We start from the raw sequence: 26,273 nt of genomic DNA, 5'->3' as shown, positions 1-26,273 counted from the left end.
GACCATTGTGATGTCATTGTTACCATGACGTCACAATCAAATGACATCACTATTGCCTCTGCTGCTGAAGCTGTTAGCAGTACTTTTTACACTTAAGACACTGCTTATTACAGTCTGCAAACTGCAAAAGTTGGAAGGGTGATGTTGGATGATAAATAAAATCTCACCCTCGTGTCTTTTGATATCAAATATATCAACAATCGTTGATATAATTGAAATCAAAAGACACCCTTGTGAGATTCTCTATATATTTTCCACCTTGGTGAAACCTACGAGCACGGGTATGGTGAGAAAAAACAAGAATCATTTTCAGGGGGAATCTGTCATCGGATCCTGTCGCAGCTAAGGCAGCGAACTGCGATCACAAGAATGACTGATCGAACCTTGCGCCAAACATATTTATGAACGTCAACAGAAGCAAAAGAGTAGTAGAATGAAATTGGTGGTTATGGAGAACTTGCATATAAGAGAAGGGCATATGATGTGATAAGTCAGGGGCAGCCCAAATGATTCTGTGGAGTTACCGTTCAGTCATTGCTTGATGGGTGATGTTTAGTCGCATTTTACTGTTACTGGTTATCTTCTCAGCAATGAGAGAGGTCCTTGAAGGCTTGGACGTTGGCTGGACGAAGACTGGACGTTAGATGACCATGCCTTGGAGTGAGTGAGTGAGTTTGGTTTAACGACGATTTTAACAGCATTTCAGTTATATCACGATGTGTCAGCTTATGTCGAAGAGATCTAGATCTAACATGTTGACCACTTTTTTGGAACCCAGGAGAACGGGGATACGCATAAAATGCTGACAAAGGAAGAACATAATCATGGCGAAGAGAGATTCAAAACCAAGATCTTAGGATCCTGTCACCCCTAATCAACATAACTCTGCGCAGCGTATTTGGTGACTGGATTATCCACGATCCATCGCGCACTGGAACTAGATCGATCAGTTGTCTTTGCTCAGACGTCTTTGATTTGCATGTGATTGATGTGTCGGTTGCACTATTCTAGTGAAGTACAAACCACGTATTTACATATTTCACAGAATCCTTTTGAGAACTGTTTCCGATGTTTATGTATTTGTGATCAGCATTTTTTTATCCACTGCCATTGCACATCTTCCAAGATAATTAGCTTTAAGTAACTCACACTTTACCAACCGCATCACATCGCTGTAGTCACAGGTGGCCAATTCGACTTAAACGTCAACAAGTCCCTGTGCAGAGTTCTGTTCCTTTGCTATCCCAGGATCCTATGATCGTCGGTTTGAATCCCATTACACCCCTATTTTGGCCGTGGTTTGTCAACACCATACCCGTGCTTGTGGCAAACGTTTAAAATATGGATCACATCGGACTTTCTCCCACATTAAGCTGACACAACGTGATATAACTGAACTGCTGTTCAAAGCGGTGTTACTTCAAACACACTCTCTCACGACAAATCATTACAACAAGTAAATAATGCAAACCTGTAAAATGTCAAAGCAAGATAGGTATACAACTTTGTATCTCAGACACATGTCTTATTGTAAACCAACAATGGCAGAAACAAAAACTTTTTAAAAAAAGTATGGATTTAGGATTTGCAAGTAAACACGTTGAACAATCTCGACCCACTATCCAAACATGCACACAGCTGCCTCTCATATGGCAATTGTTGGATTCTAACAGACAAATGACCCATTATTTGTGCATATTGTTGTATTTACTTTAAAAGCTGAAGACGGCATACAGTTACTTCACTTTGCAACGATGGCCCGTATGTGCATAGCTATATTTGCAACAGTCATTGCGACTGCATATGCAACATTTGATGATTTCCAAGCATTTGAAGCAGTGCAGCTGTACAGAGCGAGCGCTGAAACTGCCCTACAAGCCTGCGGGGCAGATGCGTCATGCGTGTGAGTAACAACTTTCTGCGACACAGTTGTTGGCAGATAACCAAGGATCTTGTCTATAGGTGTTGCTTTTGTCTAAGGTTGTACTTGTTGACAGTTGTTTCTCGTGTTTGCTTCTTTTTTTTTCGCTGTTTGACGCTGCCCTCAGCAACATTCCATCTATATAACGCCAGTCTGTAAATAATCGTGTCTAGACAAGACAATCCAGTGATTGAGCCTGTTGTTCATGTAGACAGTTGTTGCTGAAGTAGATAGTTGTTGCTCACGTAGATAGTTGTTGCTCAAGTAGATAGTTGTTGCTGAAGAAGACAGTTGTTGCTGAAGTAGATAGTTGTTGCTCACGTAGATAGTTGTTGCTGAAGAAGACAGTTGTTGCTCAAGCAGAAAGTTATTGCTCAAGTAGATAGTTATTGCTCAAGAAGATAGTTGTTGCTCATGTAGATAGTTGTTGCTCATGTAGATAGTTATTGCTCAAGTAGATAGTTGTTGCTCATGTAGATAGTTGTTGTTCATGTAGATAGTTCTGGCTCATGTAGATAGTTGTTGCTCATGTAGATAGTTGTTGCTCACGTAGATAGTTGTTGCTCATGTAGATAGTTATTGCTCAAATAGATAGTTGTTGCTCACGTAGAAAGTTGTTGCTCAAGTAGATAGTTGTTGCTCACGTTAACAGTTGTTGCTAATGTAGATAGTTGCTGCTCATGTAGATAGTTGTTGCTCACGTAGATAGTTGTTGCTCAAGTAGATAGATGTTGCACAAGTAGATAGTTGTTGCTCAAGTAGACAGTTGTTGCTCAAGTAGATAGTTGCTGCTCATGTAGATAGCTGTTGCTCACGTAGATAGTTGTTGCTCACGTAGACAGTTGTTGCTCAAGTAGACAGTTATTGCTCATGCAGATAGTTATTGCTCATGTAGATAGTTGTTGCTCAAGAAGATAGTTGTTGCTAAAGTAGATAGTTGTTGATAACGAGTAGCTGCTTTTCCAAACTGTTAAGGAAGACTGAAGTCTATCAGACAAATTAGAATCACACCTCAGAGCTTGACGATCATCATATTAAAAGACAATATCATGTGAAAACTAACAATAACTTCCGTAACAATTTCTAACAATGCACAACTCAATCTCTGGCAATCTGAACGGTATCCGTCTCAGGGAAATCGTCACAACTGACAAAGGTCCTGATCAACAAAGAAGGATTCTGCAATAATGTTTTTATTATACATATGGAGATGTTAATAACAGTACTGATTCGGGAGGCACTATGCCAGAATTGACAGAATGTTCACTGTTTCCAGGGATTTAATGGTTGAATCTACTCTTTGCATCTATTCTTGTCTCCCGAGGCAAGGGAGTGAACTGGCTGTAAAAGTCCAGTTTCCACCTTTGCCGAACTGGGCTGGAATTTCTGGGCATGATCGTAACGACACCAGGGTTATTAAGAGTTACTTCCTTTCCATGTCCCTTCTATTGACTAATCAGATTCTACCTCTCATGTCACTTGCGTTTGCTTCAAATAAAATGGCGTCGCTCATTGAAGACGATCGGATCGATAATCAATGAAAGATCTATATTGTAATAAAATGGGTCTTACATCAAATCACATGAGCACCTTGATTAAAAACAATAAACGATTTGGAAAATATCTGTTGACGATTTGTTGTCGGTACACATGCTTTGCAAATCCTGCAGTCGACCGAAATCTGCACGGCTGTTTACGAATCGGATGTCGATTTCGTTGCGCGATTTTGATTTGACTTTGCAAAAGACTCGATTGTCCAGCCCAAATATAACTCCATAATTCCAGCCTAGTTCGGCAAGGGTAGGATTTTTATAGTCAGTTAACTCCCGAGCTTCAGGAAGATGACTGTTTGTAACTCATTCTGTACTCCAGCTCCGACCGTGTAGCCACTCGTGTCCTCGAGAGCCTCTCCTCGCTCCCTATCCCCACAGTGGAGGCTGTCTACAACCACGTCCTCGGCAAAAAGGATGTCTTTACAGTCTCCCAATATATTGACTCCGTGTACCTGAAAAGGCTGACGATACAGTTTGGTAGCGACGTGGCCAAGCTGAACAACGTCCTGAAGGCGTTCTTCAACACAACCATCACAGCCTACTACGACGACGTCACCAACAGCGAAAAGACGTTTGAGGAGGTGGCCTCAGATTTACTCCGTCAACTGCGGCGTGAGTTAAAGGTCTGGGATGGCAAGGCTGCAGACTTCTGGAACGCCATCAACACTTTGAGGGCATACGGCAGTCAGGATGTAATGCAAGCTCTAGAGGGTTATACCAAGAGAAGTAAGTGAAATGTGCTACCCTGTACGTCAGTAGTGCGTTAAGGGGCTCTCACACTTTGCCGAGTTGCGTCCCGAGTATGGACCCGGGGGTACTCGTATGGAGCTCGTAGCAAGGTCGTACTTAACTCGGGATAACTCGGAATACCTCGTACTGATCTACGAGAGAGAACTGCTTAAAACAATCGGGCCGCCAACCAACTCCTAAGAAACCCGTAAGAAACTCGTAACACACTCGTAGTACCCTCGTGGCGACCTCGTGGTGCTCGTACAGAACTCGTATGAGGATCGTCTGCACAATTTATTGCCGAGTTGACCGAGTCTAATACGAGCTATTCGAGCCTCCATGTTAAATCATGTAACAAATTCCCGCCGAATTATTTAGCAGCTCGTAGCCACCTCGTACCAAAGTCGTACCAAAGTCGTACCAAACTCGTACAGCTCGTATCGAGATCGTTGTGCTCGTATTCAAGTCTTAATAGACTCCTATTGGACTCCTATTGGACTCCCATCGGACTCATATAAGGCTCGTAACACACTCGTAGTGTACTCGTATGATACTCGTATATATGTAGTCTCTTCCCGAGTCCTAACCGAGTTAGGCTCGGCAACCACCTCGGCAAAGTGTGAGACCTCCTTTTGGCTATGTGATATAATTGTGCTCCGAGGCCACAGACCGTATCTAGGCAGCTGGTTTTTGCAAGTATATTAAAGTAGGATTAGAAAGTGGGATTAGAATAGTACTACAATCACTTTATGAAAATGGGCAGTGTTGGTGTCATCTGATAGATGCTTTGTTTGTTTTATTTGTTGGTGTGTTTATTTGTTTTCTTTAACACCGCACTCAGCAATAATCTAGTTGTATGACGACGGCCTATAAATAATCGAATCTGAACCAGAAAATCCAGTGATTGCTATTACGAACAACGATTCACGGTGTCGAGGTTCGATGACACGCAAGGAGGCACTATGTAGGGGTAAGACAGAAATGTGTACCCCTACTCATGAATTCCAATAATAATAAAATAATAATTGTGACTGAATGTAATTTCCTCCAACTGCATTGGCGTCGGACGAAAACTAACCATTCATCTTGGCTTCGTTCGGGCACCGTTAATAGAAACGTTGGGGATGTGTGTTCCAACATCCATAATCCCAAGAAACATTACCTATAAGCAGAGAACATTGTGCGATTTCCGGCTGAAAATAAGCATATCACTAAGGGACGGTGGGTAGCCTAGTGGTTAATGCGTTCGCTCGTCACGCCGTCGACCCGGGTTCGATTCCCGACATGGGTACAATATGTGAAGCCCATTTCTTGTATCCCCCGCGGTGATATTGCTGCAATATTGCTAAATGCGGCGTAAAACCACCCACGCATGAATCACTATCAAAAGGTGATGATACCAGGAACGCATCTCCCTACTTCATTCGTGTTGGAAACGACATTGTACAAGATACATTATTAGACCTTATCCCGTTTCAAGATTTTTTTTAACCCGTTCCAGCAATCATACAGCTCGGGTTCGAGGGTGAGCAGTCAACTTTCTGTCGGAGCCTCCTGGATACAGCGACATCACTCGGCAACATCGACGGGTTCCATTATCTGCAGACCCTCATTACACAGGCCTGCACAGGAGCCAACATCACACAGGACGGTTCGGGCGAGACTATTGTACTGGGCTTGCAGACAACGCCGACAACGGAAGCAGTGCCTAGCAGTACATCAACCGCTAATCCCCAGCCCAACACTACAACAAAGAAGCCCAGTTACAACGGTTTGGTTACTTTTGTGAAATGCTTATTTACAACTGATGTGTGGGAGTAATGAGTGGAACATTATACATTCAACATTATACATTCAACATTATACATTCAACACCATACATTCAACACCATACGTTCAACAGTATACATTCAACATTATACATTCAAAATTATACATTCAACATCATACATTCAACAGTATACATTAAACATTATACATTCAACAATATACTATAACATTATACAGTCAACATTATACATTCAATAGTATACATTCAACATCATACATTCAACAGTATACATTCAACATTATACATTCAACAGTATACTATAACATTATACAATCAACACCATACATTCAACAGTATACATTCAACATTATACATTCAGCATTATACATTCAACAGTATACTATGACATTATACATTCAGCATTGTACATTTCACGATGGTTGACATTCCCAGACACACCCTAGTATTTAAATACTTCTCTGTGTTAGATCTGCCCACAGACGTTCAGCATACCAAACTACCTAAAAATGATTATATTTCAGGAGTGTGTTCAAAAACGATTTAATGTAAATGCGATTTGACGATACTCAAATAAAATAAGGTAGTAATGAAGTAGCGGTTACACCACTACATGATAGTACATGCAGTCGCTCCAAGTCGTCACTAACCTAGGGCAACATTTATGTTTAGTACGGTATATGGACAATGCTATGTAAGAAACACATCACTCTTTCACTTAAGACTATTCAAATGCAGAGAAAGAGGTTTACCTTTGTTTCAAGGAAAGTGTGGAAGCAAGTTTGACCCGACCGTGTCCAGGCAGTTGAGAACCACCCTGGTGTCACTCCGGGTCATCAATGGGCAGACGGTGGCCAAGGGGGAGTACAAGTTCCTGGCCACCCTCATGAGGAGGGGTGGGGTCATCTGCACAGCCAGCATCATTGACCCAACACACATCCTGACGGCAGCTCACTGCACAGAGTAAGCATCAGCACCAGCCTACATACATGCCTACACACATACACACATATGTCTACACACATACCTACACACATGCCTACCGGACACGCCTACACACATACACACACATGTCCACACACATACCTACACACATGCCTACCAGACACGCCTACACACATACTCACACATGCCTACTCAAATACATACAGACATGCCTACACACGTGGCTACACACATTCTCACACATGCCTACATACATACCTACACACATGTCTACACACATACTCACACACATGCCTACACACCTACCTACATGTACATACCTACTCAAATATGCCTTCTCAAATACCTACAGACATACCTACACACGTGTCTACATACCTACACACATGCATGCATACATACCTACACACATGCATGCATACATACATACATACATACATACCTACACACATACATACATACATACATACATACATACATACATACATACATACATACATACATAAGTCTACACAAGGCTATCTATACACATACCTACTCACAAATATACACATATGCCTACACATACATACATGTGCATAATTAACACTATTTTTGTGTGACTGTGTAACGGTTTGTTTTTTGTCAGAGGTTCAACAGCGAGTGACCTGTCTGTGGGTGTGGCCGAGTTTGACATCACTCAGGTTGATGGGGAGAAGGTATATCAGGTGGAGAAGGTCACAAACCACCCACAATACGACTCCAGAAAAGTCAGTGAGTGTGTTGGTTTGGAATTTAACATCTTTAGTCTATATTAAAGTATGGTAGTTCAGATCATCTTAGCGCTAAGACTGTCGTAAGTCTATATTAAAGTATGGTAGTTAAGATCATCTTAGCGCTTAGACTGCCGTCAGTCTATATTAAAGTATGGTAGCTATGACCATCTTAGCGCTTAGACTGTCGTAAGTCTATATTAAAGTATGGTAGTTAAGATCATCTTAGCGCTAAGACTGTCGTAAGTCTATATTAAAGTATGGTAGTTAAGATCATCTTATCGCTAAGACTGTCGTAAGTCTATATTAAAGTATGGTAGTTAAGATCATCTTATCGCTAAGACTGTCGTAAGTCTATATTAAAGTATGGTAGTTAAGATCATCTTATCGCTAAGACTGTCGTAAGTCTATATTAAAGTATGGTAGTTAAGATCATCTTATCGCTAAGACTGTCGTAAGTCTATATTAAAGTATGGTAGTTAAGATCATCTTAGCACTAAGACTGTCGTAAGTTTATATTAAAGTATGGTAGTTAAGATCATCTTAGCGCTTAGACTGCCGTCAGTCTATATTAAAGTATGGTAGCTATGATCATCTTAGCGCAAAGACTGTCGTAAGTCTATATTAAAGTATGGTAGTTAAGATCATCTTAGCGCTAAGACTGTCGTAAGTCTATATTAAAGTATGGTAGTTAAGATCATCTTATCGCTAAGACTGTCGTAAGTCTATATTAAAGTATGGTAGTTAAGATCATCTTAGCGCAAAGACTGTCGTAAGTCTATATTAAAATATGGTAGTTAAGATCATCTTAGCCCTAAGACTGTCGTAAGTCTATATTAAAGTATGGTAGTTAAGATCATCTTATCGCTAAGACTGTCGTAAGTCTATATTAAAGTATGGTAGTTAAGATCATCTTAGCACTAAGACTGTCGTAAGTTTATATTAAAGTATGGTAGTTAAGATCATCTTAGCGCTTAGACTGCCGTCAGTCTATATTAAAGTATGGTAGCTATGATCATCTTAGCGCAAAGACTGTCGTAAGTCTATATTAAAGCATGGTAGTTAAGATCATCTTAGCGCTAAGACTGTCGTAAGTCTATATTAAAGTATGGTAGTTAAGATCATCTTAGCGCTAAGACTGTCGTAAGTCTATATTAAAGTATGGTAGTTAAGATCATCTTAGCGCTAAGACTGTCGTAAGTCTATATTAAAGTATGGTAGTTAAGATCATCTTAGCGCAAAGACTGTCGTAAGTCTATATTAAAATATGGTAGTTAAGATCATCTTAGCCCTAAGACTGTCGTAAGTCTATATTAAAGTATGGTAGTTAAGATCATCTTAGCGCTAAGACTGTCGTAAGTCTATATTAAAGTATGGTAGTTAAGATCATCTTAGCGCTAAGACTGTCGTAAGTCTATATTAAAGTATGGTAGTTAAGATCATCTTAGCGCTCAGACTGTCGTAAGTCTATATCAAAGTATATCGTTGTATTGGCATAATGGCGACTTTGGTAACTTTGTTTCCCTCAGTCAACGACATCTCCATTCTGACGTTGACTCAGCCCATCGCTGGCGTGCCTAACGCAGAACCTGTTTGCCTCCCTCGATGGAAGCAGTGCAAGACTATATCCAACCGAAAGTGCGTTGTAGCTGGATGGGGAGCCAAGAAGATAGTGGATAATACTCGTAAGAGTTTTGAAGTGCACGCCTGAGTGAGTGAGTGAGTGAGTGAGTGAGTGAGTGAGTGAGTGAGTGAGTGAGTGAGTGAGTGAGTGAGTGAGTGAGTGAGTGAGTGAGTGAGCGAGCGAGCGAGCGAGTGAGTGACTGAGTGAGTTTAACACCGCTTGGAAGGATCTTTCAACCTTACCCTCCATGTCATCTACAATAAGAGGTGAGCCACGAAAGTGACGCATGTCGTAGACCACATTCACTTAGGTGAAACCCGCAATCGTACCCAGAATAGGTCTTCAGCAACCCATGCTTGCCGTAAATGGCGACTATGCTTGTCGTGAGAGGCGACTAGCGGGGTCGGGTGGTCAGGCTCGCTGACTTGGTTGATGCATGTCATGGTTACCCATTTGTGTAGATTGATGCTCATGATGTCAATCACTGAATTGTCTGGTCCAGACTCGATTATTTACATACCGACGTACTATAGCTGGAATATTGTTTGTGTGGCGTTAAACAAATAAACAAACAGATTCAGGACGTGGAGATGGGGGCGGTGCACAGGTGCGCATCCCCTTTTTGAGTGAGTGAGAATGGTTTTACGCCGCATTTAGCAATATTTAAGCAATATCACGGCGGGGGACTCCAGAAATTGGCTTCACACATTGTACCCATGTCGGGAATCGAACCCGGATCTTCGGCCTGACACACTTGTATTCCCCCCCCCCCCCCCATCCCCTTTCCCCTTTTTAAGTTATCCTAATTTTGAAAAAAAAAAAAGATAACTAAATCAATTGGTGACAAGAACATTTAATTGAATACGTTTTGGATAGCAAATGCCACATGTTTCCCGAATTATGTGCAAGCACTTTGGTATTTAAATGTTCAAGCATCGTATTGTGTCATTTGGTTCAGTAAGGGATTCAAACAAACCAACGGGCGACTCAGTTTAGTTGAGTGAATGTGTGAGTATGTGTTGTGTGCCGCTTTCATAGCAATTTGCAGCAATATCACCGCGCGGACACCAAGGTTAGAATTCACAAAATGTAGGGAGTGAACAGTAGTTATTTTATTAAATGTGTCATATTATTATTATTATTATTATTATTATTATTATTATTATTATTATTATTATTATTTACACAGTGATTTTCCCTAATGCACCACGCGATGCCACAGTCAGGGCCTACGCTGGCTCTAAGTGTCCTACCAAACTACCCGCTATGAGTGACGCCAACACTCAGATCTGTGCCACTGGAAATTCCGATACCTGCAACGTGAGTATAATACACCTATATAGAAGCTAAGTAAAGTCAACGTATACTCTGAAAACATGTACAAATGTGTTGAGTTATTCATTACAAAATGTGTTTCACAATTATAGGAAATCTCTACAAAAAGCAAAGTCCATTGTACGATTCCGACTATAAAGTGAACATGTGTTTATGTGCACCATCATAAACACACGCAAAGGCCAGTCAATTGTTCACCACGGCAACATATGGTACAATTCAAAATAGATCATTCTTCTTCATCATCATCAACATCATCATCATCATCATCATCGTCATCATCGTCATCGTCATCATCAACATCATCATCATCATCATCAACAAAAACAATAAAATCAACATCTTCATAATCGACGTACCACTGTAATTATCATTTATATCATTGTTATTCTTATTCTCATGTTAAGCTGTTATGGCGAACGAAATGAACTGTGTCATGATCCAGTGTTTAATGTATAGAATTGACATAGCTACATTTTGTAATGCTTCTGTCTATTATCCTTATTTTCACCCCAACAGGGTGACTCGGGCGGGCCTCTATTTTGTCAATACGGCAAAAAATGGGTTCAGTGCGGAATCACATCTTACGGGCCTAAGGTGTGCAACTTGGAGGGAACCAATGGTGTCTACACGAACCTGTCCAAATACACCGCCTGGGTCAAAACCGTACTTGCGTCATAAGTGAGGCCGCCCGTCTCTTGTATTACTTGCCTTACGGATTATTCAAATAAATCAAAGCCACAAAATGCTTTCCATAATCATAAGAATTCTTTATTGAAAACTGTGTCCATTTTTGCGATTTCGACTATTCAACAAGCATGTGTTTTTATTTGGAGGAGGCGGTAAGATAATGGCCCTTTTTGATCCACTAGAAATATCAAAATCGTTGAAAACTTGGAAATATTGGTCTATAACTTGTCGGACATATTCAAACGGCTGGCATCTAGACTATTGTCTTTCTCATCCTTGCACATTTTGAATTTGTGACATTGTCAAATACACAATATGGTTAAAATGTGTGAAAAGACCTTTTAGAACTTCAAATCAAAATCTAAGTAAGAACACGCCCAAGATAAATTCATATGTTTGTAATGTTTATAGTACATTTAATATGAAAATCAGCTTGGGTCCAAGAAAGATAATTTTCGTGACAATTTCTAAACGTTTTGTTTAATTCTTAAATCACCCAGCTCCAGTGGACCGAATGGGCCTTCATCCTACAGTGATCTTTGCTGACAGGTTCCACAGGAAATATTATTCTATCAAAGTGCACTTTTGTGAAACGAGACTTCGGATTCGGAGACCAAGTAATATAAAAACGCCATTGTCACTCGTTCTGGAATTAAGATGGCTTAGCTTGACTGATTTTGTTGACTAATCACGAACATTTTCCAACTGAATTCAGATACAAGTCATTGACACGTAACTGCCTTGTTCGTGACACTAGTTGACGGCAATGGGCTAATCGGAAATGAGATGATAGGAAAACGAAAACTCTACTTTTCAACAACTCATTTCTTGACTAGTCTCCCCTGTCCTCCCTATTATTATCAGCATCAATACGCACAGAGCACACTGAGGTCACACGCCGATCTATTCCCCGACCTCTTCAACGGATATGTGATTGGCACAAACACGCCCACAAAGGACGCAGACAAGACGTCGACGGAGAGGGTAGTAGTGGTAGCAGTAGTAGTAGTAGTAGTAGTAGTAGTAGTAGTAGTAGTAGTAGTATGAGTAGTAATAGTAGTAGAAGTAGTAGTAGTATGAGTAGTAGTAGTAGTAGTAGTAGTTGTATCAGGCTCGCTGACGTGATTGATGCATGCCATCGTATCCCAATTGTGTGGATCGATGCTCATGATGTCAATCACTGGATTACCTGGTCCAGACACGATTACAGACCGCCGTCATTTAGCTTGAATAGTGCTCCGTGTAGCGTTAACAAGAAACAAACACAAAGTAACAGCACGTAGTAGTAGTAGTAGTAGTAGTAGTAGTAGTAGTAGTAGTAGTAGTATTCGGGGGCTCTTCTACATACCAATATGTTGTTCATTGCCTGTCAAAAATGGTGCAAGACTCTTGGCAATGAATGCTCCTGCGCACGTCCAGGCTGACGGTAATGCAGTTGAGGCACACCAAAGATAATTGGAAGTCGATAATCAAAACAGAGACTTTAGCAAGTCTAGCCGTATCGGTGCCAGAGAAATTTCTATTACAATGGACATCAATACAGATAGAAGAACAAAGGGTTTCATCTTGCCGGAATGGTCTAGGGATGGACAGTGTAAACCATTCGGGTTCGAACACGGACTCATATATCCACATCACGCTCTGGCACCGGTAGATTTAAGACAGAGATGAAGATACATGGCGTGTTGAGTACAGAACCTCCGCAATGTACAGCCTACGTGTACATACGTGACACACCTACTGGTAAGGCGATGCATGATCAAGCTATTATCCATTACATTCACACTAACACGAACGCTACCCATTGCTGTATACAAGGAAACTGTCAGCACACTTAAGGTAAAAGCGGACAGTGTTGTATCATGTTTCTTATCCTTCTTAAGAAACTTAACATATGAACGCACAGGTTTACACGGAGTAAGAAGTCAGTGTTGTCTAGGATGACACAATGTGCTGTGAAGAGTTGCGTCCCTTAGTTTTAACATCTGCTGGTTCGAATCCAAATCTATTCTGCTTATGATCGATGTTTGTCAGCACCAATACCATGATCGTACGTTTGCTACCATTGTCACGCTGTTATGACAGACATGATGTACTAAATATAAGTGTTCTTTAAGACCAACTGACCACTTCAAACTGATTTCAAACTGTACCAACCATGTTAGTGTTTAGGTGTTGTTCCAGCTGTATGGACATAACATGGCGACAACGTGAAAACATACACAACAATCTGTACCCCTTAAACACGCTGTGCACGAATACAAACTGACTATTGTTTACTTCATGTGTCGGTGTTTGTCCCCAAATTTGCACAATGTGGGTTTGTTTTTATTGAGTGACGTAAAGCTCACGTCGTATATAGTCACGGTCACACCTCAAAGTAGCTAATTCAATATGGCGGTGTGCGGTGCAGTCATCGCGTTGGTGCTGGCGGTCATTTCACCGAGTCATCAAGTTGGCATCATCATTCCCAACACAACCCCCTCACAACCTTCGGAAACGTTTGATGATGTTGGTGCTGTCAGCGATGTCGAAGGCTACACCCGGAACGCAGATCGTGATTTGCATTACTGCAAAATAAGGAGCTTCTACTACAGAGATTTCAGATATGAAGATTGCATGTGAGTAGATATATAAAACATATGTCCAACTCATGTGCGTGAGAATAACGTCTTTAAGATCAATATATATCATTAAGGCCTGTTTTGTTAAGAAATGTAACACTTTTTACAAGATACGTGTTTTTTGTGCTACATATAGACTGTTGACAGATCGACAGATCGACAAGCTACGCACTTCTTGAGTAATAACACAGATTTCAGCTGTAATAAAATAACCTAAAACCCACACATTCTTAAGCAAGTAATAAAATAACCTAAAAACAGACACATTCTTCAGCTGTAATAAAATAACCTACAAAAACACACAAACGTGAGCAGTAATAAAATAACCTAAAAACACACACATTCTTCAGCAGTAATAAAATAACCTAAAAACACACACACACTTCAGCTGTAATAAAATAACCTAAAAACATACACATTCTTCATCAGTAATATAATAACCTAAAAACACACACACTCTTCAGCAGTAATATAATAACATAAAAACACACACACTCTTTAGCTGTAATAAAATAACCTAAAAACATTCACATAATTCAGCAGTAATATAATAACCTAAAAACACACACACTCTTCATCAGTAATAAAATAACCTAAAACACACACACTCTTCAGCTGTAATAAAATAACCTAAAAACATACACATAATTCAGCAGTAATATAATAACCTAAAAACACACACACTCTTTAGCTGTAATAAAATAACCTAAAAACATACACATAATTCAGCAGTAATAAAATAACCTAAAAACACACACATTCTTCATCAGTAATAAAATAACCTAAAACATACACACTCTTCAGCTGTAATAAAATAACCTAAAAACATACACAATTCAGCAGTAATATAATAACCTAAAAACACACACATTCTTCAGCAGTAATATAATAACCTAAAAACACGCACACTCTTTAGCTGTAATAAAATAACCTAAAACATACACATAATTCAGCAGTAATAAAATAACCTAAAAACACACACATTCTTCATCAGTAATGAAATAACCTAAAAATACACATTCTTCAGCAGTGATAAAAAAAACAAAAAACACACACATTATTCAGCAGTAATATAATAACCTAAAAACATACACATTATTCAGCAGTAACAAAATAACCCACAAAAACACACACATTCTTCAGCAGTAATATAATAACCTAAAAATACACACACATTCTTCAGTTGTAATAAACTCACCTAAAAAACCACACATTCTTCAACAGTAATCAAATAACCTACCAAAGCACACACATTCGTCAGCAGTAATATCACAACTTAAAAACGCACACATTCTTCAGCAGTAATATAATAACCTACAAAAACGCACACACATTCTTCAGCAGTAATAAAATAGCCTACAAAAACACACCGACATCAGCAGTAATAACATTACTTGAATTGAAAAAAAGGCTTCAGCAATAATTAAATAACCTTCATAAAACAGACTTCAGCAGCAATAACATAATCTGCATAAAACAGACTTCAGCAGTAATAACATAATCTGCATAAACACACAGACCTCACCAGTAATAAGATACCCTCCATAAGACAAACATACATGAGTTATAAAAAAACATAACCTTAAAAAACTCACAGACTTCAGCATAAAACAGACTTCAGCAGTAATAACATAATCTGCATAAACACACAGACCTCACCAGTAATAAGATACCCTCCATAAGACAAACATACATGAGTAATAAAAAACATAACATTAAAAAACTCACAGACTTCAGCAGTAAAAAACATAACATTAAAACACGCACACTTCAATAGTAATAACATAACCTTAAAAAACACACAGACTTCAGCAGTAAGAATCATACCCTTCGTAAACACACAGCGATCAGTCTAAATCTTTCATGAACTTTCAGTGCCGAAGTTGTGGGGAAGAAGATACTGACGAGTTTCAACTCTCTCCCCACTGCAACCATTGAGTCTGTGTACGCCAACTCCCTGTCTGATGAAGAGGACACGAGCACGGCGCTGTCCTACCTCGACAGGGTGTATTACGCCATGCTGAAACGTCGGTACGGCACCGCAGTCGACGACCTGGACGACGTTCTCAGGACATATTTCAGCACAAGGGTGACGAAATACACCGCCAGGTTTCTCACTGGAGGAAAAACATTCCAGCAGGTAGAGGCAGAAATTCTGGCGGAAGAGAGGGCTCGGCTCAACGTCGGCAACAACGCTGCGGCAGCGTTCTGGAACGGGGTCAACACGCTTCGAGGATACCGACGACCTATTATCCGATATGGTGTTCAGTGCTACTCGGGATACTGTATGTCAACTTTCTGGGGGGAAATTTTAATTTAGAAAACTATTTTTAATTCCCTTAACAATAACTAAAGCTAAACATTATGGAAACAAGAAATGGTTATTCGATGGTCATGTACTAGTTTCGGGTAACATGGGCGACATTGAATACATCATATTGATGAGTATCTCATTACAGGCGACTGTTTTCAACTTAGTAGCGTTTGTATGTTTATTTCAAATCCAATGTTCAATTTGTGTTTGTTGTTTAACACCGCACTCAGCAATATCCCAGCTGAATGACGGCGGTCTGTAGACAATCGAATCTGGACCAGACAATCCAGTGATTGGCATCATGAGCATCGATCCACACAATTGGGATACGATGACGTGCACAGTCAAGTCAGCGAGCCTGACCATCCGATCCCGTTAGTCGCCTCTTACGACAAGCATAGTCGCCTTTTACGTCAAGCATGGGTTGATGATGACCTATTCTACCCTGGATCTTCACGGGTCCAAATTTCAAGTGTTTACTTTCTTTCGCCCGTTCGTTTTGCTGTTAAAGACTACAGTATTCATTTGTTTTAGATTGTGTAAGATAAAGAAAGTGTAGTTTGGCAAAATTTACGAATATGTTTGTTTTAACTGTGCTTCGGATGCTGGTTGAAATGTAAAGTTGATTTAGCCTGGGCCAGTAGCAGCCATTGTGACCACAGACATCCAATCCCCATCTGTGCCCTTCTTCCGACAAACATTATATGTCAGTTGTGGACAGATTTGTATCTAATTACAGTTGAGGACCCCATGGACACAACCAACAGTAAACTAATAATTGATCACAATACATTGTATTTCAGTTTATGGCCGTATTGGCTACTATGGAAGACGTCGGTTCTGTCGAATGTTGGGGCGCCTGGCTCGGGGGATGTACGCCCGCCGAGGATACAGCCGCCTGCTTGCCATCCTGGGATATGCTTGCCCCAACATCATCAACTTCCTCAGTCAGGTCACACCAGTTAGGCCAACCCCACGGCCAACACCAGTACCGACTGCAGCTACGACAACCACAACAACCACAACGACCACGACTACGACCACGACCACCACGCCCGCACTAAAATGCACGTCATTAACAAAACATTTCGTTTTCAGTGCTATATTTTAGGAGGCAGCACTATCACAGACCCGTGAAGATTCCGGGGTAGAATAGGTCTTCAGCAACCCATACTTGCCGTAAAAGGCGACTATGCTTGTCGTAAAAGGCGACTAACGGGATCGGGTGGTCAGGCTCACTGACTTGGTTGATACATGTCATCGATCCCAATACAAGACTCGGATATTTTACAGACCGCTGTCATTTAGCTGGAATATTGCTGAGTGCGGCGTTAAACAACAAACAAACCAACAAACAAACACTATCACATATTCAGAAATACATCACTGATTCTTAAACCTAAAACTGAAAATTGCTTTATTACATATCAAATCATATATACTTATATGGAGAAGATGTAAGTTAAGAATATATGTTTCCAATGTGTACGAATTAATGACTAAACTAACAATCAGTCACGTGTTACCACAGAGTTACTTTATTCTTATCACGATACGCTGCATGGATTTCCAAAACTTACACGCTAATCCTGTACGAGAAAAATGGTGCATCTCGCGTCATGGATCTAAGACATCACATGTGATGCGTTCATGAGCTTGGGTTCACACAATATACCAGTATGTTCGTTTGTACATCTAATATCTCTTGAATATGAGTAATTCTTCATATATTAACCAACATATATGACATTCGTGTTTCTTTTGTCGTTGAGTATAGACTCATCGGTGTGTAATTGTATCTCTTGTTTCCTGAAGCTTGCGGCACGGTCCTGGATCCCGCTGTCTCGACACAAATACGAAACACGCTGGTGTCCCTCCGCGTGGTCAATGGGGCTTCGGCCAACGTGGGAGAGTATCCCTTCACCACCACCCTCCTCATCAACGGTCAGTTTGCATGCGGCGCCACCATCATCGACTCAACTCACATAATGACCGCTGCCCACTGTACAGCGTAAGTCCGTCAACAAGCTGTTTCAGGCCATCAAGAAGGACTGGTTTTGAAACCTGATCTCGTGTTAACACGTACACAGAGGGATTGGGGCAAACAAAGCGCGAGAAATGTCAAATGTAGGGCATTGTTTTGTTGTGAGCAACGTTGGCGATGTTGACGTGTTTGCTACAACGAGCAATCCCTGTGTGAAATGTAACACGGGTTCAGATTAGAATACAGTAAAGTACGGTTATAACGAACTCAAAGGGACTACTAATTTTAGTTCGTTATAACCGAAGTTCGTTATAAGCATATATACAGCATAACTACAGCAAATAGTCGGGACCAAAAAAGTAAGTTTGTTATATCCGTCAGTTCGCTATAAGCGTGTTCATTATAACCGTAGTTTACTGTACTATCTATACATTTCTCCACCGTGAAACCTTAACACAAATCTACAATGAGTCTGACTCACTTGTTCAGTCGACCCGTGAAGATTAGAATACATGGGTAGGTTTTCAGCAACCCATGCTTGCCGTAAAAGGCGTTTATGCTTGTGGTATGAGGCGACTGACGGGATCGGGTGGTCAGGTTCGCTGATTTGGTTGATGCCTGTCATTGCATCCCAATTGCTTGGATCAATGCTTATGATATCAATCACTGGATTGTCTGGTCCAGACTCGATTATTTACAGACCGTTGTACAAACAGTTGTAAATAAATGTTCTTCATGATTCTCTGTCATGGCGTAGTGGACAGACTGCCTCCTCACTCTCAGTGGGCGTGGCTGAATTTGACCGGACCAAAGCTGACGGAGAGCAGGTCATCCAGGTGACGGCCATCACTGACCACCCTAACTACGACTCAGTTAAAACAAGTGAGTATCACCAACAAACCAACTGATCTACTGATGGCGATCTGATTTAGGGTGGCATTTGTGGTATTTGGTATTCCGGGGTGGAGTTGAGTAGAAATGGAGTTTAGCGCCGCCCAGTCCTTCTTTTAGCCCCTTAATGCCTAGCGCCCGACAGGGTAACAACAAGTACCATCTTTCAACGTCTTTTGGTATGACGCTACCTTCTCAATTTTCCTTCAAAATAATATTTACATCCAAAGGTCCATAAGTTTAATATTCTGTTGTCTACAACTAACACAAAGCTCATTATTAATATCGCTAAATATCTGTATCACAGTAAAGAAGAAAGATCACGTATTTTATCATTGTGACTGTTGCCATAAATATGTCATACATTTTGTACAAAGGGCCTGTGGCCTGTGTAGTACTGAATAAAGAATTCATTAACAGCATCTGTCCATGTACATTTCAGTCAATGACATCTCGATACTGACCCTGGAGACGCCAATTGACGGCATAGATAATGCAGAACCTGTGTGTCTCCCTACTGGCACTCAGTGCAACAATCTCGCCAACCGGAAGTGCACCGTCACCGGATGGGGCGCAACCGCCGTAACCAATGGTCGCCCAGGTACGGATAAACAGCTATTGGTAGTCGGAATAACGAAAAGAAATGTGCTTTCTTAGAACATCTTGGTGAAAGTCATATTCGCATTTCAAATCCGGTTTATGATGGAACATCCCTATCAAAAGCTTGTTAGTATTGTATATGTTTCAGTGGCGTTCCCGAACACACTACAGGAGGCCGTAGTCGACACTTACGATGCCGCGAGGTGCCCTACAAACTCCCCCGCCCCCTCTGACGTCAACACCCAGATCTGTGCAGTCGGCAACACGGACACCTGTAACGTAAGATGGCGCGAACTGATACACACTGTGATATAACCCATACTTACATTAATTGTCACATAATAACGCTGACACGTCTTCGAGACATATATTTCCTTACTATTTTGTTGTTTTTATAATGTATCTTTCTGGTGACGCTTTGTATAGTTTTCATGTATGTCATTATTGACATATCTGTACAGAGTTACCTTAGCCGTGCCAGAGCTGACGATATTAACTCTTGTTTCAACAACGCTATATCCGTGCTCGTGGTGTAACCAAATTGATAAACGACTACGACTTTAGCCACTTTGGTATTTCCAAATTAAGACAGGCATTGATAAATGTGAAATAGTGTCCCAAGCGACGTTAAGCCCCTAACTCAGCTCTATGACTTTGAGGTGAGGTGAGGTAAAATGGAGTTCAACGTAGCGTTTAAGATTATTATGCACGTGTGTGTGGCTACCTTTACTAGTCTGTGCTAACGCCAGTATAATAGCACTTGTCCACTGAGATGATATGCCGCAGTTTATCATTGAGACCCTATTCAGACACAGTATACAGACTCCGAGCCCACCAATCCCTGTTTTAGCCCCTTAAAGCCGAGCGCCAGGCAGGGTAATGACAAGTACCATATTTCAACGTCTTTTGGTTTGACACCTCAGGGGATCGAAACTCGAGCTGCCGTCTCTGGGCAGCTCTATCCGCTAGACCACGGGGGCCGTTCTATGACCGGTGACATACTACAGTTATAACCGTCGAGGCGTACCATTGTCTTATTAAACGTTATTTTTTAGAGGTAATATTGTGGTGAGTTGTTCCCCACAGATGTACCTGCGCAACGATGGTACATTTTATTAGCATCCTTAAAGACTTTGAAAGGCATTTAGAAGCGATACACAGAAGGAAGAGAATATATGGATGTCAACTTCTTTATTATAACACAACGTTTCGGAGTATATGCTTACTCCTTCATCACCTGATATCCATAAATCGACTCGTGACGATCCGGGTAAGAATAGGTCTTCAGCAATCCATGCTTGCCGTAAAAGGCGACTATGCTTGTCGTAAAAGGCGACTAACGGGATCGGGTGGTCAGGCTCGCTGACTTGGTTGATTCATGTCATCTATCCCAATTGCGTGGATCGATGCTCATGATATTAATCACTGGATTGTCTGGTCCAGACTCGATTATTTACAGATCGCCGTCGCATAGCTGGAATATTGCTGAGTGAGGCGTTAAACAACAAACCAACAACCAACCATAAATTATCTTGCTTTTATCCTTAAAGAGGCTGTACAAAATGTTGATATCTCATATAAGAAATAAACGACTTGTGTTCTTTCTTATCGTACAATAAAACAGTGCAGGGGAAAAAACCCACTCGGGCCTGCACCCTTCATGGTTTATTATCCCTGCAGTGTTTTATTGTTCGATAACCTCCCACTCGTCGTTTATTTCTCAAATAATATTTCTTTAATAAGAAGTCACCATTAGAGATTCATGTTGTCTCAGTCTATCCACTTCTAATCACGACTGACTGATGCACACTTTTGTCACTTCATCGTTCCCAGGGTGACTCCGGCGGGCCGCTTGTGTGCCAGTATGATGGGGCGTGGGTTCAGTGTGGTATTACGTCCTATGGACCTGCGAACTGTAACTTGTCTGGGACTAACGGCATCTACACTGACGTCTCCGCCTACACCGACTGGATCAACGCCGTCATCAACAACTAGATCTTTGTCAGATATGCAGGAAATAAAACTAGATTGATAAAAGCCATGTAGTGCAGGTGTTCTTTACGACGTCCCTTTTCAGCGACTGAGTTGATTACGCGGCTTTTGACAATATCACAGGAAAAGTGGTGAGTTTGATTTCTCGCAAGGATACACAGAATTAATAATTTCGGTGTCTTTCTGTATCAAGAGTATCATAAATAACATTAATTATCAATTATATATATTCGCATTATCATTTATAGATTAAAATTTAAAAATGAAGCAAAGAGGGTTTGGGTGATCCCGGCACAGTAGGTATACGGGCCTATTCCAAAGGATTTTGTATTTATCATTTTCCATGACGCCCTCTACATATTCCGGGTCGTACCCTGGATGGACCTCTATGTCAAAACCACAAGCATGGCGAAGACGGTAATAAAATTGTCGAGCCACCCCACCATGTGTTGGACAGTCTCATTAAATTCATTACATAATCTACATTTCATATTCAAATTTTGATGCAAAATCACACATTGACGGTTTCGAGTGGGAAGTGACTGGTCCTGAGCAGCAAACAGAAAAAGCCTTCTGTTTCACTTTTCAGGCCAGCCGACTTCATCTAAGTGAAGGACACTGCAGGATTGCTGATCTTCTCAACACACTGTACATAAACTTGATGCAGTGGTCGTTCACAAAGCCTCTCTGGGTCTAGGTCGATTTGATATGGCACTTCGCTTGGTTGACACTCATTTCTGTACCGTCCAGCAGTACAGAACCATCAACAAAATCAAAATCACCTTTCTTTGGGAGAAGTATTGTTCGACCCTTGCGGGGCGGTCGGGTAGCCTTGTGGTTACAGCGTTCACTCGTCACGCCGAAGACCCGGGTTCGATTCCCGACATGAGTACAATGTGTGAAGTCCATTTCTGGTGTCCCCCGCCGTGATATTGCTGGAATATTGTTAAAAGTGGCGTAAAACCACACTCACTACTACTACTACTACTACTACTACAGCCACCGACCAATTGGAAATTATTACTACTCTAAAATCATTATGGATGCTGTCGAAGCATATGCCACAAACTGAGATAAAAGAGAAGAGAACCTTGTTGAATGTCTCTCAGAGTGGGTTAGGTCAGTACGAGATGTTGCCATTCGTAGAATGCACAAACTGAAAAAGAGGAATCAGCACTGGAAGAAATCCATTCTGTCCCATCCAGCTGTCAGCCAAAGACAGACTGTCCTAAATGAAACGTTTGTAGTTGTTTCCACCGACTCGGCCTCACATAACATAACAATGCTATGTAAGCATCATAACACTACCGGTTTTACCACAGAATTTGGTACAAGCGACATATCAAACAATGACACATATCAGGCCAGCTAAAACATACTGCATAAAACCTTTTGATAAAGACCTATCATGTCATTAAAACGTTATATGTGACATTGAATGTACCCTTTGTGGATTGATTTACGCTGGAGAGACATAACAGAAATTATCGACACGAGTCAGCCACCATCGATCAGGCATCAAAAGATATGTTTCCAAGTGTGTCTACCAACATTTCAATTCTGAAAATCACTCAATCCTTTGCATGAAAGGTAGGATACTGGAGAAAATACACCATCCCTATAATAACCTTAAATGCAGTCGGACCTTATAGAATGTCCAGAGAAAATCATTGGATTCGACTGTTGTGTACAACAATGCCATATGGATGCAATGACAAAACAAAAGACGTTGGCAGTCTTTCATAACCAACGAACTGCTGATGTCAATGTATTGAGTCTGTTTCCGGCATCCCAAAGACGTCGACGCAGCCATGGTCACAAGAAAGGACGAAGGCCAAATTATGCCATTCATTTGGAAGATTTGTTGCCGCTCCTTCAGGGACCATTCGGACTGCACACAAAAAGAACAATACTATACTATGTGTCACTGAGCCCACAGTATCGACTAGAGAGTATAGTTCTTGATTGCTTTGAAACGTTTGGCCAAACCAGAAACTTACTCCACTAAATCAGACAAAGACCGCAATGGCTTGAATTTGAAATGTGCAAACAAGGTAAGTGATGCCTTAAATCTAAGTAACATTGTCAGAGAAAGGTCAGTTTCTCAAAATGTGCCACAATATTTCAAATTTTAGGAACCCCCAACCATTTCATTTTCCTATGTGAACTCAGCTCATGATATCGATGTTAGTTCCACTACTTGTGGCTGCCAACACGCATCATACTGCTATCAACATGAAGGCCATATAATCACAGGTGGCTTCTCTATTGTTGACAATAACAACCTTCGTCATTTATTCAAATATGGACTAAAATACCGTGAGCAACCTCATAACAATTGGGATCACAATTTTAACATTATTATGGATGCTGTCGAAAAATGGGACAAAAGAGAAGAGGTACCTGTTGGATGTCTTTCGGGGTGGGTTAAGTCAGTGTGTGATGTTGTCATTGGTAGAATACACAAACGTTAACGAAATTGGAAAAAACCCATTCTGTCCCAGCCAACTGTCAACCTACAGTCTGGCTGCCCTACATGAAAAGTTTGTTGTTGTTCACACTGACAAGGCCTCAAATAACATAGCCATTATATGTCAGCATCACTACATTAACTGTTTGATAAAAGAACTTGGTATAAATAACATATCAAATAAAGCCACATATAGGCCAGTGTGTTAACTGAGAAAGACATCTGCCCAAACCATGCATCGGTAGTATCAACTTTTGACTTGACACTAAAACCTGAAGACATGTCCATTCCTCTTTTGTACAGGATTCCAAAGCTCCATAAAAATCCGTACAAAGAGAAATATATTGCTTGGTCCAGCAAATGTACCACCAAATCCCAATCTCAAAGATATACTATAATGCTGAATACAAACAAGGAATGGGCTTCTTTATAGTCATAGAAAGTATTTGAGACGCAGTGGAATTATTACCATGTGGATTCTCAACAAAACAAATGATTTGTTTGCATTTTCAGAAAAGAACCGAGGTCAACATTCGTCCATGCCTTACAGCAACTGTTCCACGTGAAACACCCATTCCTTGATTCATGGGGCTTTCATTACGTGGTGACCATTGATATATTACTTGCCGTTTATTTCGTTTCAAAATTTCACTGTGGTGTGCGAATAAGCAGACAATTACACACGCGTAAACCAATTGAGTTCAACAGAATAATACTTCAAACACGTTAAAAGTATTCGTTTACTACCATACAGCTGCCTACCTTAATAATGTTGGGGTTCGTTCCACAAAGTAATAGCAGCGCTGAGGTGATCGTAACTCCCATATGTTAACGTAGGCTTACAACTGACGTTGCGCTGCGATCGCTTTGTGGAACGGGGACCTGCAACAAAAAGTTCACAATACCCTGTGACATAATTTGTGAACTTTTTTACAAGACACACCGGAGAAACAATGCCATGTGACGTCAAACTAGCAACAGGGTTGCTAGGGTCATCGACTGCGCATTTTCTCAGTGATCTATCATCTCAACACGCAACGTACACAAGCCCTAGCCCTAGCCCTAATTATGTAATGCCAGATTATTGTTATTAAACAATGGTATCTTCAAAGGGCGAGTACTAAAGTTACATATCTATCTTCAGAAGTTCAGGATAATTTTTTAAAAATTGAAATCAGATGTTTACTGAAAAAACAATGTGTGAAATGCTGGACTTCCTCAAAGATGAACAGAGATGTCATGAAATGGGAAAGGGTTTTGTCGCTTTTAATTAAATATGTTTTTCTTAAAGATCACAATATGATAAATACGAGTGTTGTATGTTTCGGCCATGTCGCTGTGATATAATGGCTGATGTGAACTCAACATTTTGCGTTATTTGTAATGCCAGGTCGATTCATCACATATGCTCGAAAATACCTCCATGTTCCATATACGCAGGTATTCTAATATCTCAGGACATGTAATGTACACAGGATAGCAATACAAATGAAGGAACGGTTTGCAAACAGTAGGCCACTTTGTTGATCATTAGTCTTTTGTTTGGCACATCTCCGTGACATAGTGACAGAATGGCCATCTGGTTTTTTTCTCATATAAACACATCAATACTACGAAACATATGAATGTGTATTATATGTTTAGTTTACCTATCTAACAAAGAAATATTCTTCATTTATTTTGCCACAGATGCAAATAGTTTGTCTAGCAGGACATCTGGATTGCCCAACATTTGGAGAAAAAGTGTTTATTTGTGGAATAGTATGTACACCTCTGAGAGATGTCATCCTGATTGCGGACCGGTGCGGTTGTCTTTGGTTAAAGCGTTCGATTCTCCACAAGGGTACATTATGTGGGGCTCATTTCTGGTGTCCCCCGCCGTAATATTGCTGGAATATTGCTAAAAGCGGCGTAAAAACTAAACTACTCACTCAATCACTCATTCAGCCTGATTGTCTCAAATATCAATCCATTTGTATTGATTATCTCGTCATTTACTTCAAAGAATGTACATATTAATTTTGCTGTGTGCACACTCTTTCCCATATTACAGTTACATG

The 26,273-nt window shown here is 40.7% G+C and overlaps 2 protein-coding genes and 1 long non-coding RNA gene across 3 annotated transcripts; all 3 read left to right on the top strand.

Annotated features, from left to right (window-relative positions):
• The first annotated feature begins 1,739 nt into the window (after positions 1-1,739).
• LOC124116280 lies at positions 1,740-9,400 on the top strand. Its single transcript, XM_048404001.1, has 6 exons — positions 1,740-1,903; positions 3,794-4,200; positions 5,705-5,974; positions 6,757-6,955; positions 7,566-7,690; positions 9,219-9,400. The coding sequence occupies exons 1-6, from the start codon at positions 1,755-1,757 to the stop codon at positions 9,398-9,400; spliced, it is 1,332 nt and encodes a 443-aa protein (XP_048259958.1). The 5' UTR covers positions 1,740-1,754.
• A 1,102-nt stretch (positions 9,401-10,502) lies between these two features.
• On the top strand, positions 10,503-11,412 carry LOC125371739. Its single transcript, XR_007217754.1, has 2 exons — positions 10,503-10,633; positions 11,168-11,412. It is a non-coding gene; the product is annotated as an uncharacterized LOC125371739 (long non-coding RNA).
• A 2,319-nt stretch (positions 11,413-13,731) lies between these two features.
• Positions 13,732-21,782, top strand: LOC124116290 (clotting factor B-like). The gene is made up of 8 exons (XM_046477566.2): positions 13,732-13,959; positions 15,838-16,247; positions 17,080-17,343; positions 18,092-18,287; positions 19,018-19,142; positions 19,594-19,752; positions 19,900-20,030; positions 21,585-21,782. Exons 1-8 carry the CDS (start codon positions 13,733-13,735, stop codon positions 21,744-21,746), a joined length of 1,674 nt encoding a protein of 557 aa, XP_046333522.2. The 5' UTR covers position 13,732; the 3' UTR covers positions 21,747-21,782.
• The last annotated feature ends 4,491 nt before the right edge of the window (positions 21,783-26,273 follow it).

Source organism: Haliotis rufescens, unplaced genomic scaffold (genome assembly GCF_023055435.1).
Source record: "Haliotis rufescens isolate VD_foot unplaced genomic scaffold, xgHalRufe1.0.p SCAF_30, whole genome shotgun sequence".
NCBI lineage: Eukaryota > Metazoa > Mollusca > Gastropoda > Lepetellida > Haliotidae > Haliotis > Haliotis rufescens.
This window is presented reverse-complemented; position numbering and strand designations above follow the sequence as displayed.

Coding starts and splice junctions, on each gene's coding strand:
- LOC124116280 (XM_048404001.1), top strand. CDS start 1,755: ATGGCCCGTATGTGCATAGCTATATTTGCAACAGTCATTGCGACTGCA. Junction 1,904..3,793: donor GGGGCAGATGCGTCATGCGT/GTGAGTAACAAC, acceptor TCTGTACTCCAG/CTCCGACCGTGTAGCCACTC. Junction 7,691..9,218: donor ATACGACTCCAGAAAAGTCA/GTGAGTGTGTTG, acceptor TGTTTCCCTCAG/TCAACGACATCTCCATTCTG.
- LOC124116290 (XM_046477566.2), top strand. CDS start 13,733: ATGGCGGTGTGCGGTGCAGTCATCGCGTTGGTGCTGGCGGTCATTTCA. Junction 18,288..19,017: donor ACCGCTGCCCACTGTACAGC/GTAAGTCCGTCA, acceptor GTCATGGCGTAG/TGGACAGACTGCCTCCTCAC. Junction 20,031..21,584: donor GCAACACGGACACCTGTAAC/GTAAGATGGCGC, acceptor CATCGTTCCCAG/GGTGACTCCGGCGGGCCGCT.